General features: G+C 35.4%; 1 protein-coding gene across 1 annotated transcript in view; it reads right to left on the bottom strand.

The window, feature by feature from the left end:
* ABCB5 (ATP binding cassette subfamily B member 5) overlaps positions 1–17,192 on the bottom strand; it is a 110,144-nt gene that overhangs the window by 24,729 nt on the left and 68,223 nt on the right. The window contains 5 exon segments of the mRNA XM_030759806.2: positions 119–215; positions 3,049–3,052; positions 3,183–3,386; positions 12,682–12,765; positions 16,979–17,056. Coding sequence (XP_030615666.2) covers positions 119–215; positions 3,049–3,052; positions 3,183–3,386; positions 12,682–12,765; positions 16,979–17,056 — 467 coding nt within the window.

Raw genomic sequence — 17,192 nt, 5'->3', positions numbered from 1 at the left:
TTACTAGGAAAGATCCCAGAGCAAATGAGTCGGCAGGCAAACCACTGGAGTCACCCAGGAGTGCTGCCTTTATAGGAACAAACTATAGTTAACACAGTCAGTATGAATCTACAATCACCTGTGCTGAGTCTGAAGCGTCTCCTCATACATTTGCCCGAAGGCTTTTTCTCTTGTTAACGACACTGTAGTGCGTATATTCTCCACAGTTTCAGTTGCTGTATTATAAAACAAGATAATAAAATAGAGAAATAAAATTAGTAATGGCTAAACTTCTGGTTGTGAGTTACAGTCACAACGGGGACATATTAAGTACATTAAGTCAATAAGTTTTTCTGATGAGTTTTCTTAGCTTCTTTTTTTTCCTTCCTCAAAATAAGACAGGAAAATAATATATTAGGATAATAAGCTCAAGGAAAATTCCTTTTGAAAAGATTTAGTCCACTGGTCTAAATTTAGCCCTCTTTAAGTCTTCATTGAGTTTCTATTTAAACTAGTTCCATAAGCAGAGGGATCAAACATTAGTGAGCATTATGTCCGTATGTAATTATGCAAAGGAGCTGTCCTATGAATTATGAGCTCATTTAAGAAGAAGACAGAAGAGAGAATCAAGTAAATAATTATTTTATTCTAGCACAGAAATGCAAATAGCAACCAAAGTTCTCAGGAACACTGCTGTAAAGTAACATGGAGTGTGGCTTCTGAATTCTGTATAAGATATTATATAGCTGTTTTTCATTTTGATGTCTGTGAACTTAAAAAGATATTTAGGTCAAATGTAATGCTTCTTCATAGTTATATAGTTTTCAAAAAGAAGGGCGATCAAAAATGGAGGAGACTTTTGGCTCAGAATAACTTCTTGGACATGAGAACACATGCTGACTTGAAAGAGAAACTTTCTGCTTCCACATTCTCTTTCCAGGCTGGCAGAGTGGACTGTGGGACAGATGAAGACCTAGGTGGATACCCAAGGTTGTTTGAAGGAGAACTTGGGTTACGGGAGAGAACTGGATATGTAGACCATGGTCAGGACACCTGGATTCTGCTCTAAATTCTCATAATTTCAAAATGAACTCAAAGAAATCTCCATCTGTAACATTTTGTAGTGCATGAGGAAAATTGATGAGAATGCTGAAATCTTGAGGAAAACAAAAAGAAACGAATGAAAAAGTCTTGTGATCATTTTTCACAATAAAGGAAGGACTGAAAACAGAACCTTAGAAAACAGTCCTTTTTTAAAAACTAATATGGTCATTTTATTTATTTTTTACTAATATGTTCATTTAAAACCTGAAAAATAAAACATTTGATGATTTTTCCAAATCTACACATGCAATCAAAGAAGGACCAATATGTTTTATTGGTCCATATTCTAAGTTTTGGTGTTTGGTAAAGTGACTGATTGAAAAGCTAGTGGGAAAGGACACATTGCTTATTTGATTGCAGTTATTGATTGTATACTCTGAGGTTACTTTAATAATACAAAAAGGAAAAAAGGGGCTTCCCTGGTGGCGCAGTGGTTGAGAGTCCGCCTGCCGATGCAGGGGACACGGGTTCGTGCCCCGGTCTGGGAAGATCCCACATGCCGTGGAGCGGCTGGGCCCGTGAGCCATGGCTACTGAGCCTGCGCGTCCGGAGCCTGAGCTCCGCAACGGGAGAGGCCACAACAGTGAGAGGCCCGCGTACGGCAAAAAAAAAAAAAAAAAGGAAAAAAATCCAACGGCACATAAGCAACTAAAGCTCATGACATAAAAATTAAGATGAATAAAATATAATTAATTACGGCCAGATTAACTTGGAAATTGTGATAATTTGCTCACACGGAGGGTTGAACAACTTTTCTGTGTTTCTGAAGCAAATATATGCTATGTAGTTCAGTCTGTACTGCTCAAGCAGACATTCCAAGGGTCTTTATCTAGTGCAGGAAAGGTGGAAAAGTCCAAGGGTCATGAAAACCAGATTTCTATGAGTCCTGTGCTTGGTTGGATCCCTATTCATGAATATTCATGCTATTTATAATATGATACAATCACTCTGATACAGACCATAATGATATTAAAATCATCTTTATATTCAGGCCTTTCACCAATGTGATATAGATCTTTGAAACGATACCAAGAGAGGAGTTGGGGCTGGGTGACAAAGAGAAGACTTGGCATTTACATGATGCAGCTTCATAGCGTCACGAGAAGCAGGTTTTGGACCTCAATCAAGATGAAAGCCAAGAAGAGAAGGATAGAAGGCCACCAAAAAAATAAAAAAAAAGAACTCCCTACCATCTAAGGGGTAGGCAGCAGCCTGGGAAAGTAATGCACTGCCTGCCACTGGAGAAAAGGGTGGAAAAAAGATGGATATACGCTCAACAGGGATGTTGTACAAGAGATTTCTACTTTGGGTGAGTGGCTGGATCAAATGACATCTCTTTCAACTTTTAGATATTATGGTACTACATTACTAATGTTTCTCTAAATCGCTACTACAATGATTATTTTTATGAATATGATTGATCCTGAGAAACTTATATATGTCAAAAATTTTTCCAAGTAAATACATTGTTCATTTTGATCATTTTAAAAATGGTCCTTGTCTCTAAAGCTTTGTTTTAGGCACTACCAATATCAGTACCTTGCCTTGAATTTAGTAACTATTTCCTCTTTATTTTGAAAAATAAAATACCCAGAATTATTCAAGACATTCAATTATTCAATAATCAGAGAATGTGGAATCACAATGTTAACAAATTCCCCCACGATTTGGTAACAGTAATAATGGCTGACATTACTGAGTGCTTACTGTTTTCCAGATACTATTGCATATACTAATAAGACTAAGTGTTTTCTGTAATAGTCATAAAGATCTGTAAGGGGATACTATTTTATTTCCACTTTACAGAGGGAGAAACTGAAGTCCAGAAGGGTTGATGTAACTTGCTCAGATCACACATTTGTTAGTGGTAGAATCTGGATTCTAATTCAGCCAGTTTGACTCCAGAGCCTATGCTCTAAATTATGCACCCTATTGCTATGACATTATCTACACCCCATCTTAAACTGATCTGTATGAATTTCAATACATATACATCACTTTACAGATTCCTAAGAAAGGAAGTTATGTATTGTAAGGATAGGAGCTCTTATTGATTTTCTCTTAAAAGGTTATGATGGGAATAACAGTCTTTATTTTACCTTTCCAGCATGCTTAAGTTCTTGCTTATCCTTGTTGGCAAATCCAGTCATTGCTGCCATTTCAATCATTCCTGTCAGAGCAAGTACCGGAGCAATACTCAGAATCAAGAGTGTCATCTCCCATCCATATATGAAGGAAATGATAACTGAAAGTCCCATGTTAGTTGCATTTTGTGTTAAGACACCAACCCTTGAACCCGTTGCCTATAATCAGACATATTTTGGAAAAAAGTCAGTTAATTTTAAAATTACAAGAATTGCTATTATAGTTTCTTGCAAAATAAGATAAGCTTTTTTTTTTAGGATTAATACATAGATTTTTATTTTGAATTTATACTTAGAGATTAAATAATAGTTATAGTTTAAAAATGTCCACTACTAAGGAGTCATTATGTTTTATTTGCCTATATTATGTCTGATATTGTCCTTTGACATGTTCCTATTATTTTTGAATATGTTCTTACTTTCTGGCACAAAAAGATTTTCCAGGCCCTACACCTGAAATCTGTCATTTCTCCAAGAAGTCCCAGTTCCTGTTAGTGGAGAATGTTATTTAGGACTTACTATATGAAGAAAAAAAATTTTTTAATTAAAAAAAAATCAATATATGGTGCTAGTTGTGCTCATTATCAGTGGAATGTTAGTAGATAGAACTGGGGAGTGTGTGTGTGTGTGTGTGTGTGTGTGTGCGCGCGCGCGCACATAGATGCATGCACATATTGAAATCTATATTTATTTCTCTATTTACATTTCTTGAAATCCATGAGTTCATACCAATACCTCCAGTTCCAATCCAAAAACACAAGGTTATTTCCAGCTTTCTCCCTTCTAATATTTGTTATCCCCTTCTTCAACAGTGAGAAACCTGGCTCCCATTTTCTTTACCAGAGTTCCTTGATCAATCTCTCTGCTATCATGCAGATCGTGACCAATCTGCTATCATGACCCCTGTCTCTCCCCTGCATGCATACCCTCCTCACTCTTCTCTGGCTTGGCTTTCCCACATGAGGCTGCTGCCTCACATGGATGCCCAACTTACCATATGTGGGCTCCAAAACCAACCCTGCCCCTTCCCCTTACACTGAAAAAGAGCCGGTACTTTTTAGCCACTACACTGTAGTAGTGCTGAATGGAATGATTGAGGATATTCATTGAAGTATATACTTTGGATATGATATCTTGCATTCCCGTTTCTGCACTTTATAACTTGGTGTCACTCAGCAAAGGTCTAAAGAGGCAATATCAAGACAGAAAAGGAGTTGGAAACATCATGGTATGAGGTAACTTAAAAGAAATTTGGAAAAAAATCTTAAATTAAGTAGAAATATCTTCATAACTGCTTTACGAGAACTGCATGTCTTATGAATTAACTTTCAGTGGGACACATGTTAAGTAATAAACTGAAATGTTAAATTCCTTTATGCTGTGATGAAAAAATGAAACACCTATTTACCTAGGAACACAGCTATAATCAACCAAGATATCAGTTCACATTTTCAAACATATGTTTTGCTCTGATCATGAAAACATGGCCATTGGAAAAGGTCTAAATAATGTTAAAAATTACATCCTTCCAGACATAAATACATACACACATTCAGATTAGGATTATTGTGTGTATTCAGCTTTGTATCCTGCTTTTATCCCTTTACATTATACAGCAAGCTTTTTCCTGGGTCACTAAATAGTCTTCAAAAAATATCTAGTAGATTGCTTCCAATTTTTCACTATTAAAAGCAAAGATGTAATGAACATCTTTGTGCAAAATATTTGTGCTCATCTTTTATTTCCTAATGTTAAATTCCTAGCCTGGAGTTATATGTTAAAGGGTATATACTCTTACATTCTTCATAGACATTGTCAAATTGCTTCTCTAAAAGGTGATATCAATATTCACTGAAGTATCCCCCAAATTAGTATCATCATTAAAATAACAATAAAAAGCCCTCTTTCTCCACAGGGCTCTGACTTATTCCTAAAAAACTTTTGTGGTTTTAGTTTCAAGACTGCATCTGATAATGACCCAGTATTTTCCCATTTTTTCGCTGAACTATCAAAGAAAACTCCAAAAAAGTAAAAACAAATAGCAATAACAAACACCAAACAAACCACTAAATACTGAAAACTCAGACAGGTAACCCATTTTACATGCTTTAGGGCGTTATACACTAACTCTAAGCTATGAGGCTGAAATACAAATGTCATTTGGTACTAATGCTTGCTTACACTCTGCCTCTTGAGAGTTTAAGGATGATGCAGAGATAAATGATGCTGTATATTATGGACTGAATGGTTCTACACCCCCCACCCAAATTCATATGTTGAGGTCCTGACTCCCAGTTCCTCAGAATGTGACTGTATTTGGAGATAAGGTCTTTAAAGAAGTAATTAGATTAAAATGAGGTTTTGAGGGTGAGCCCTACTCCAATATGACTGGTGTCCTTATAAGAAAAGGAAATTTGGTTGCAGACATGCTTGCATAGAGAAAGACCATGTGAGTACACAACACGAAGAAAACTATAAGTCAAGGTGAGAGGACTCAGAATGAAACCAACCATGCCAACACCTTGATCTTGGACTTCTAAGCTCTAGAACCATGAGGAAATAAATTCCTGTTGTTTAAGCCACTCAGTCTGTGGTACTTCGTTATGGCAGCCCTTACAAACTAATATACTGTACTTGCTCCTCTCCTCCCACCCTCACCATGAGTTTCAAAGTTATATAGGTCAGATAGCTGGATGAAGAGGCTGTGGAACTTAAGTACTTGTACTGTTGAAGGTCCCACCCCACATCAGATTAACTATGGAATGCTCCTACAGCCACATAAGCATATATATTTTTTGCTGTAAAATAGAAGTATTTTCAAAAATTACAATCAAGTTTTGTCAAGAATAAGATAGTCACTGTTCTTTTAATGTAAAATTTATCTAAATATTACTAAGAAATTACTTGCCATCAATTACTTGATAGCTATGTTTTTAGGCCTTTATACATTCATTAATTTCCACTTTGTACTTTCTTATTTTGAGGTCAGTGACTTTTCCTTTTTCAGATCTCAGTTTTTGGCACGATATCTATATTAACAAAAGTGGAAAACATATCCAGGGAACAGTTATTCTTTTCTGTTTGGGTACTTCCTATTAGGTGGCCATAATATAGTTCCTTTTTTCACCACCTTCCTCTGTTTTTATCCCATTTACTTTAAGATTACAGCTCTTTACAGGAAATCAAAAGAAAATGAAGTAAAAAGGTGAAAGACAGGAAAAGTAAAGACGGAAAGCATGCTGAGGATTGTAGTTTTTGAGTATAAAATTATGCGGCGTGTTGGAAAAAGAGGTAGAGGGAATTATCAGAGGCACATCAGATGAACATTTGAGAGTCACTTAAAATTAGTCTAAGGAGTATGCAAACCAACCTCATGTCTCAAAACATCCAAGTGTAAACTTGCCAAATTTTCAATGGAACGGTCTTGCATTTGAGCTTTTTGTTTGGGACATAAGAACTTTCTATAAAGTGACTTGCACTTGCATAACCTTGCTTATTCAATAAGCTTGATTTATTCACTCTTGTACTAATCTGCTTCTTGAAAGTAAGATCATATACCTTTCTAAATGGCATTTTAGTTTAAGCTACCAGAAACTTACTGAAATATTCAGTCAACGCAGCCATGGACAGGCCACAAACCCTGCCTTTTGGTGATGGTAGTAGGATAAGAAGGATCTGAATATATCTTTCCTGTTCCAGGAAGAATTAACAGAAAACAACAGACATCTGGCCTTGAAAAATACTACAAGAACGAAAAGAAAATTTAAAATTGCCTTAAAGACCTAGAGGAATAGTGTAGCTCTGGAAAGAATTTAGAACTGGAATCAGAGGAAATTTAATTAAACTTCTTTAGATTCTTTATCAACGTGCATGAAGATAGAATTTTCCCTTGGAAATCAAGAGCAGAAAGTCATAATTAAATAGTTCTACAGATAACAATTATTTATGGAGTATCTACTATGTCCAAATACTATGCTAAATGTGGGTAATACAACTTAGATAAGAAAGTTCCAGAGGAATGGCTGCCATAAGAAAATAAATGGAAAGCTACTCAGTAAGCAATTGTAGAAATAAAATTCTATATAGCAGGATTTCTGCTTCTGGCTAACATGAAGAGAGGGAATGGATTTGTCCTCCCATCTGAAACAAATAAAAAATAGACAAAATATATGAACCAATAGTTTTCAAGATACTAGACCTAAGGCAACCAAGGGTGAAATGGGAAACAAACGAGGTGAGCCCTATGTTTGCCACAGTTTACCCCTTAAAAGAGCTTCCAGGCTTCAGGGTAGGAAGGGTAAACTGAGATCGAGCCTAACAGACTCCGTAAGTGGAGTAGACAAAGCTGAGTCTGGAGAGGCCAAGGAAGCTAGAGTTTGCAGCACAGAACACTGAAGAAGAGAGAGGTATACAAAAAGAGAAATCTGGATATCTGCAGGGGGTCCTCCTTGAGTATTCAACTGAACAATGCATGCGTGAGGCTTAGTCATACCAGTCATACCAAGACCATACGCTTGGTCATACCAGCCTGACTGAATAACCTCATGATTCACTGGTCATTGGGTAGAGTATATTGAAGGGTCTTGCCTCAGTTGTTGGCTCCAGTCCTGCTTAATAAATCTTAAAATCAAGACCCCCCCCAAGATCAAACTGTTCCCAAGTAACTTAACTGCATCCCAGAACAAAACAAGAATATTTCTAGAAATACAAAAATATTCAGCACCCCGAAATGTTAAATTCACAATGTGTGGCATCTGCTCAAAAATTACTAGGTATGAAAAAAGCACCAAAAATGACCCATAATGAGCATAAAAATCAATCAGTTGAAACTCACCCAGACAGACAATGACATTTAAAGTTATTATCATTGTATAACATACAATCAAAAAGTTAAGAGATAATGAAAATAAATGAAAACGACCCACATAAAAATTCTACAAATTCAAATGTCAGTATCCATAAAAAAAGTTTTATTGTAACACAGCCATGCCTCTTTGTTTACCTATTGACTATAGCTGTCTTAGGACTATAATGATGGAGTTGAGGGGTTGCTAGAGAAACCATATGTGCCGCTCTCCTTGCTTTGTACTGCTGCTCAGTGTGATGATATTGTATATAATTTGGCAGCATGTTGAGTGCCCTGTGTGCTGCTGTACTGTGATATTTCATCCTAGTTTTAAAAATTACCATTGTATGCCTATCATCTAAAGACCAGAAAGGAAGGGAAAAGTGGACTTTGGATGTCCTGCTTTTAAGGAAGGCACAATGGACTGTGGATCACTTTGTGTTCTAATTAGATGTCACAGTGCTGTGTTTATTATGCCATGAGACTATACAGTCTTAAAAATATACAAAACAGGTCGACATTAGCAGACTAAGCATGCATCACAAAATTCCTAATTCACAGGAAAGTAACATTTATAAAAATTAGAAATGGGAAACAAATGGAATGGAAATAACACAAAATGGAATAACACAGCAGAATTTCTTCATAAAACTAAAAAGTGAAAACAAGGCTGAATCTAAAGTAAGTTTCTGAGTGGCTCATTTATTAGCTAAGCAAAGAAAGTCACTCACATATAGTGAGTTAATTAAATCATGTTTGATTGCAACAGTGGAAGAAATGTGTTCAGAGAGCATAAACTAATATCAGATAATTAGCGTTTTGATGAGAACTGCTCAAAAAGTTGAGAACAACGACAGCAATATCAATTGTCAACTGAAAACCAAGGTAGGTCATTTTGAGTAGTTTTCCCTGGCTCTTGATGGGTTGACATATGTTACTGATACTGCTCAACTGTTGGTTTTTTTGAGGAGTCGATACTGAGTTTGAAGTGACTTTAAAATTAGCTGCTATGAATAGTCTGTGTGGAACAACTGAAGGTGAGAATATTTTCAAAGAAGTTGAGAGATAAACTAGATGAGTATAACCTGAAGTGTAATCTGCTAAGATGTATTATAACTGATGGTGGCAAAAATATCTGTAGAGCAGAAAAAACAAAAAGGTTTAGTTGGACAAATTTACAAAGTTTGTGAAAATGTAAGGTGTTTAAGGCCTATTGTTATTCACTGTATTATTCATTATTCATGGTTTTGGATATTAGCTTTTGCTGTAGACTTGATAATGTCTCAATTAATTCAACCTAAAATTGTAATGCAAAACAGCAATTATATGCCAACCTTATACTGTGGTAAAGTGATTTCAATGACTACTCACATTGTTTGAATTATAAGTAATGTTAAGCTGTTTTATACACTTTCCATGTCAAAAAGTTAAACCAAAAAGTGAGGTCACCATTGTCCATGTAATGATACCCTAGCTCTACCTAATCATTTCACTGGGCTCTAGGAATTAATAAAGGAAATTTTTATTTCTTGGGGCAATGTAACTGTAGTTCTGATGAGAATTCTTGGAACTAACATTGTGTGTGTCGGTATATCAAGTGTACACTGTGGCATCAATCACACACTTTTATGTGGACAAAAGTGAGGTAAGACTTCTGGTTGATGAAAAGGGGTTGCTAAAATATACAGAAATAATACTTTGTAACTCTGTGAAATTCAGTCTCCCAAAGAATTTAAAATGGCTTTATACCTTTAATAAAACTACATACTACACAGAAAATAGTCTGTTGACAGATGTACTGGCAGTAAGCCATTACCTTGGGCTGAAATAATACCAGTTAAATTGGTTGTACTCAATCAACTATTTCAGGAATCATTTTGTCTTATAACCTTATTTCACTAACATGTTTTTCTCATGACTCTCAAAGTATCAGAACATCTAAAAATAGCCAGGAGTTTATATTTTTGGTGATTAGTAAGGGCTTCAGAATAAAATTTACTGTTATTAAAGGGCTAGTTTATAAACATTCACCCTAATACATTTGATAAAATAATATGTAACTGAAATTACATGATGAAGAAACTGAGATGGAAATATCTTAAGTTGATATGATAGGATATATGACCCCAAATTATTGTTTACTGATTCATCTCTAGTGTGGTGTGTCTTTGTGATAAAAGAAATAGTGGACAAATAGGATTAGTAAATAATCTTCCTTCGATAGAAAGAGAATCCATTCAAGTTAGATATGAATCTACCTATATATGGCAAAGCAAGGGTTTATGTGAATTATATGCCAGTAGACACAGTCTTATTCTTGGAATCCTTCTTTGGTTGCTATGCTTTCCAAATTCTTCAACTTTAAAAATGTGCCATCAGTATTTCACCCATCTAGTGTTTAGCTACTACTTCTTATTTAATGAAAATGATTTGACTTGCCCAGAAGTTATCATGAGACCAACATTTACTAACTGAAACAGGAAATTTTCAAATGATTCAAATAGTATTAGTCAAAGGCTTATAAGGAATCACACTGACAAATATTCCCATTAATTTTTCTTGATGAGAGACAACATTATGTATTAGAAAAAACTAATGGGTATCCGGAGGGTAATGTTCGCCGTTAGTACTAATTTGTTCTTTTCATTTAAGTAAATACTAAAAGAGATGTCTCACGTATCAAGTATAGCTTATAGTAAGAATACTATTTCACTGGATTCTTAAAAGATCTGAATGATGATAGGTAGTAAGAGAAAAACATGCACACAGCAAAGGAAAAAAAACCAAGTTTTGTAGAATGGGGATTCAAAGGGAATTATAGGGATTGATACTTCTGCCAAAAGTAGTGAACCATTGAATTTCTGAACACAGATGTTGTTATTTATCTGATTCTATTGTGCTATGGAAGATTAATGCTATGCTCATTAGTTAACTATTAAGTGAAATTTTATCCATCATTTTCTTCCCACTTATACAAGTAAAATCCAGCTCCTCAGCCTTACTTTAAAATTTAAATACTATCTAGTGAAATTTAGAGTCTTGTTTTCAAAATTATCAAAAAAAGTTTCAGGAAGAGATGAAGATGATGCCCCCTTTCCTCTTGAGCTCTTTCTACATCATAAAATTAGTTTTCCAAACCAATACAGAAGCATGTGAATATTCATAATTGTAACCAACTTGTTTTATTCTCTAGTAATATAAATCTATCCTTATATGTATATATTGAACAAAGAAGTCTTGCAAAAGTTACAAAAATTAGAATAGTGACCATGTCCTGTGGAAACAGCTTCCAAAAGAAAATACAATTTTGAAGAGCTGTTTCAGTTGACAATTTGTTGCTCTGGTAGCAATGCTGTAATCAACATTTCAGTATTTCTAACAAACAAAAAAATACTTTTAAGATTTTTCTGTCATTCAGAGGTGCATCATTGACTTTCCTTTTCTCCCACATGAATGATAAGGAAAAAGGAAAGTCTATAATTCTTGTAGAGTTCTTATTTTAACAGAGATCAAAAACTTTACCTCACTTAAAAGTGGGAAATCTTGTTTTGCATTCCTTTTCTCAATTATAGTTGAAATCCTGCTTGTAATATACAGGTTAATTTTATTAAAATAATTGGAAGAAAACTAATAAATTACTCTTCATCTCTTCCACACTACTCTACTCCCCATAAATATTTAAGTGTCACTTTGACGTACATTATGCTGGTCATTCTGTCATTGATTTTGAATATGGTTCATAAACATGAATTTTATTTATACGTATTGTGACCAGTCATGATCACACATATCTCTTTAACTTGATCTGTATAACAACTAGCACAGAATCATTTCCAGATGCATATGAATTTAACATGTTACATATTATGCTAAATAAGATTTTATTTTCTGGGGGGAAGGAAAAACTAAACTTCATTCTTTTATTAAAACTTCTAAGTTACGTGTGTGTGTTTTCATTTTGTTACTTTTTCTTATCTTACTATTTAATTCTGAGCTCTTTTCTCTAACTCATTCTTGGTATCTTCTTTAGTCCTCTGGTTATCCTATTACATGTCCTAAATCTCCTTTAATTTTGGTTAAAAATGTCCAGAACTGAAAGGCTTCTTTATATCTTTCACTGAGAGCTCCCTGTTAGCCCTGAGACATATCTGGTCTCCTTAATGATGTGGGTCATCTCAGCAGAGCTCACATATATGCACAAACACATGTGTGTACACGCATGCATGCATACCATATACATACACCATTTAAAAATAAAAGCAGGGACTTTCCTGGTGGCACAGTGGTTAAGAATCTGCCGGCCAATTCAGGGGACATGGGTTCAAACCCTGATCCGGGAAGATCCCACATGCTGTGGAGCAACTAAGCTCCTGAGCCACGACTACTGAGCCTGCGCTCTGGAGCTCGCACCCCACAGCTACTGAAGCCCGCGAGCCTAAAGCCCATGCTCCGCAATAAGAGAAGGCACCGAAATTAGAAGCCCACGCACCCCAATGAAGAGTAGCCCCCGCTCTCCACAACCAGAGAAAGCCCACGCACAGCAACGAAGACCCAAAGCAGCCAAAAATAAATAAATTAATTAATTAAAAATAAAAGCAATATACGTACTCCTTGAATTTGTGCTGTATCTATGGCTAATATTGTTGTCAAGGCTCCTGTGCTGTTTTCCTTACCATCAAACCAGGAGATATCCTAGAGAAAAAAGGGAATTAACATATGGTCATCAAAAAGATCCTTTTCTGACTTGCGATTTTGCTACATTAACTTAGAAGCCATTTGCCTGCCTCCTTACTCACAGGCACTTAATTCTTGTAAAAACTATGGATCAAATAACTTTTGTTTCTTACTTCACAAAGATCTATATTTAGATACAAACTGAAGAACTTAAGCCCAACAGCTTGGACTCATTACCATGCTGCAATATTGTATAATAATCAATGTTTAAAATGGTCATTTCGAACCACAAAATAATTTGTAATTTTACTCCACAAGTAATCTGTGGAGAGCAGATTTTACCTAAAAAGTAAAGTAATGCACAACACAGTTTAGAAATATTTCCAAACCTTTCTGTCTAAACATATAAATGATAAAAAATAAGTCTGTCTCCTTCTCTTCAGGACCCAGATAGGTGAGATTTTCCCTGACACTTCATATTCCCCCTTAGATCTTATAAGTATTGGGCCTTGTGGGGAGCTAAAGATGCAGAAAGGCTGCTGTAAAAAGCCTGCAGCCACAAAGCATGCAATTTGAAGGAGACAGGTCAAAAATAGAAGCAATAAAAGCCTAATGTTATAACCAATTTCATTTTCAACAGCAAATAGAGATAGCACTTCTTAGCACCTCTCAACTTGAGGAATGCTGATTTCCTTTTATTAGTTATTGACTGTTTCCTCCCATGCACTCAAACCAGTTATATCTCTTGTGGATTAAACTACATGCAGACTGTCTCCAAAAAAATGACTGATTTTTAGTGAGTGAAGAGCAAAAGAACTGTTGGCTTACTACAACCCAGCCAGGGCCCTGATGCCCAGGTTACACATTTTTGCCAATTAAGGAAACAAAAGCAAGAGAGATAGAAGGCTGTGCATTAGTCATGCTGTTGTGTGAGAAGAAAGCCCCTGTGGAGGAATACGGCAGCGGCCAGGGGAATTACAACCCTGGCATGACATCACTACTCTTTAAACCCCTGGATTGGGAAGGTGTCCCAAAGAGTTTAGGGTCCTAGACACCCGAAGGGCATCTTATAGAGATCATGATATGCACTACACAGTAGCCACTTTGAGAATACAACCCGAGTCAAGAGCCTAACATACCATGAACACACATCAGCAATGACAGTAACTACAGCACTCTTGATCTAGAAGACATTACCTGTTTTTTATTGTATACTAAAAAATATATATATATATATTTTACATTGCATAATTCTTTCTATATTTCAACATGACATGGAATACACAAAGAATTTCTAGATACAATATAAAGTATAAATGTAGAAAAAGAATTTATCACTTACTATTACATTCCTGATTCTATAGTATAGTAATTGCTATAATACGCAAGGCAAAGGATACATATATGACTAGTCTTAGTCTTTCTCTGATGTTCAGTCAGCAAGATATCCAAAACTGCTTTTCAACAAGTCAGCAATTATGCACTCTAGACATTGTTTTCCAGCATAGGCATTATATGCTAAAACACTTAGCAGAGTTTCTGGAGCACAGCTGGTATTGAGTAAAAATTAGCTTGCTTCTTCTCTTCCTGATGGTAAAATGATTATAAGCAAGGGTAGCAGGTTTTCTGATACTAGTAAATCCATTTTTTTCCTGCCAATAATTCTATTAGAAATAAAAAATTACAGTAGCACTATTATAAGTGCGTGGTATGTCTTTTCTCACTTAATCATCACAACTCTATGAGATGGATACTATGACTATCCATATTTTATATATGAGGAAACAGGTACTGAGAGATTAAGTAACTTGCCCAAGGCCACATAGCTGGAAAGAACTGAGGCCAGGATTTAAACCTAGACAACCAGATGCCAGAGTTTTTAATCAACTATCCTGTTCTGCCTCCCATCTAACTGAAACGTTACAGCTGAGTTTCCTGACATGTTTTTCCTGCTTCAGGATTTGTTACCTCAAATCCTTTTGGAAGTAGCTTTTTAAGATTTCTTAGTGATCCCCACTAATGCCATCATCTTATGATTTAGTGGCCCTCCACAGAAGCCCTAGCCAATCCAATTTAGAGAGAAATAGGCAAAAAAAAACTTCATATCTTTTAAAAAACCTAATAGATTTATAGGTCAATATTTATCATTAAGAAATATAAATTTAGCTTTAAACACAATAAGCAATGGATTATTTATAACCACTGAAGTCAGCAACAATTAGAACATTCTTTTCAACTGGAGGGATCTCAAGTCATCAAATAAAATAGAGATTTTATACCTACAAAAAGACCACACCTGATTCCATAAATACCTCTATTTCAACTGAGGTTTCAAAATGGTTATAAAAAGCACTGCAAGTTTCAGCATGATTTCTAAGACTTAAAATATCTTATCTTAGGGAAAAAAAAACCAAACAGGTAATAGGAGTTAGGGTGAAACTGTACATTAGGAACTTCCCTTACTACAGAGAAAAGTGAAATTCGTTAAGACATTTATTGAGAAAAGGCCAAATACATTACTCTTTTCTTTCAATTTAAGAAAGCAAATAAGCAAAAAGAGTGTTAAAGAATGAAGAGGGAAAACAAATGGTAAGCTGAAAGGGGCTCAGGTGAATTTATGGGAGAATTTAATAACATCTGCTGAATAGCACAGAGTTTCTGTCTGTTTGTCTTTCTATGTGTTTTGAAGAAGAGTTTATGGTTTACAGATTGCTGTATTCTTATGGGCAGAAGCTACTTAATCCAAGAATGTTACTGTCCTGCTGTTCACGTGGCTAATGCTAGGCAAAGGAGTAAGATCCAGTATCAGCCATCAGGATATTTGATTAACAATATTCACTGGTTTAACTGGCTTGTGGCCTTGGGACTCCTCCACCAAAAGCATCCTGTAATCCTCTAGAAAGAAAGTTCAAAGTAATGATTGGAAAAGTTAAAGTTTATACTCTTTTATTTAAGACATTCAGGAAACATTTTCAAAAGTTCCTGAAAACTGAAAATAAATGTCCTTGAATGTGTAAAAACATAAATACACAAAAAACAAAAATGACCAAAATTGTCGTGTGAAACATAGTATTAGTTAATTAAAATCCCACCTAATTTCATCAAAGATTTGAGGTAAAGACATAAATTGTTCATAAAAAACCCCCCAAAAGTACAAGCTTAATGTGAGCGACACAAGATGTGCAGTCATTAAATCATTTTATGACCCTTCAAGTAGATTTTTGTTTTTCTGGATTAAGGAGTGTCGGCAGTTGTCTCTGACAGGACCTTTTTGAGAGAAGAAGTTAGGCACCAACTGCTTCAGAGCATTAAGTTGCTATGGGAAACGTCCCACTCGCTTCATTTTATATCTTGCTGTCCTCTAAGAGCACATAAAGGCGGAGGAGTTTTGTTACTCAGCAGTCCTTTGAGCACTACTGCTAAAAGTCACAAGATGTAAAAACTGGTTTTGACAACTCGGCTGGAGTGACAGTAACTCTACTTTTGAAAAGAAATGACCCTGGCAGGAAGCTATTTGCCCCTACACGGTGAGTTCTGGTGACAGAAAGTGTGGCAAAGGGCTTCAAATGATTACTGGCTTTCAGGGTAACCCAATATACCTTGGCCTTCTGAAAGAATTTTAGAGGTGCCACTCTGAGACATTCCTGCCATTTGCCCCCAAGACTCACTTTTCAAGATTACTATTTGATACACCTAGTTTTAGTTATTTCACAGGTGTGAATGATCAGCTGTGGCAAGCCAACCTGCCAGCTAGACTGATGTTATCTGAATTCAGAGAATGGCTGCCTTAAGAAGTCAGCAATGAAAAAACTTAAACTGTGCAGATGGATGAGAACTATAGAAATTAACTCCTTTTTAAACATGTTTCCCAAGATACTGTAGTTCTTAACACTCCTTTTCAGTTTTAATTTAGCCTCCATTCTGATTCTAGAACAACTACATTATACATTAAAAGAGATTTGTCAAGATAAATGCAAGGAACAGGGAGTGGACTCTAAACCTTGTTTTCTATAAACTGCATTTTTGAACATAACAATTTTGGACTTGCTTCTGTTAGAAAATACAGTACAATAATTCTAATACAGTTGCTGCTTGGTACACAAAAAAGGATGCTTTTAAATGATCAAAGGAAAGCTTATGTCAAGAAATTGATGTGAAGAAAAACTAAAAGCTAGAATATTTTAAAACATGTTCAAAATAAAATAAGAAAAAAGCCCAACTAAACACTGACCTGATATAACATGGCTTTAAATGCCAAGTGTCTTAATCTCATGGTTAAAATTTCTCCTGCTCTGCCATAAAATAATCCCTGGAAAAGAAACAAACAAACAAAAATCTGCATTTATTTTTAACTGTCTTATCTATTTCTTTGGAACATTTAGTTACTATATTTACATATTTGTATTTTATTTAGTTATTATATTTAGTTACTATTTTTAACTCAA

This window comes from Delphinapterus leucas, chromosome 9 (assembly GCF_059928025.1).
Source record: "Delphinapterus leucas isolate spDelLeu-1000000601 "Yukka" chromosome 9, BTC_Dleu_Yukka2, whole genome shotgun sequence".
Lineage (NCBI taxonomy): Eukaryota > Metazoa > Chordata > Mammalia > Artiodactyla > Monodontidae > Delphinapterus > Delphinapterus leucas.
This window is presented reverse-complemented; position numbering and strand designations above follow the sequence as displayed.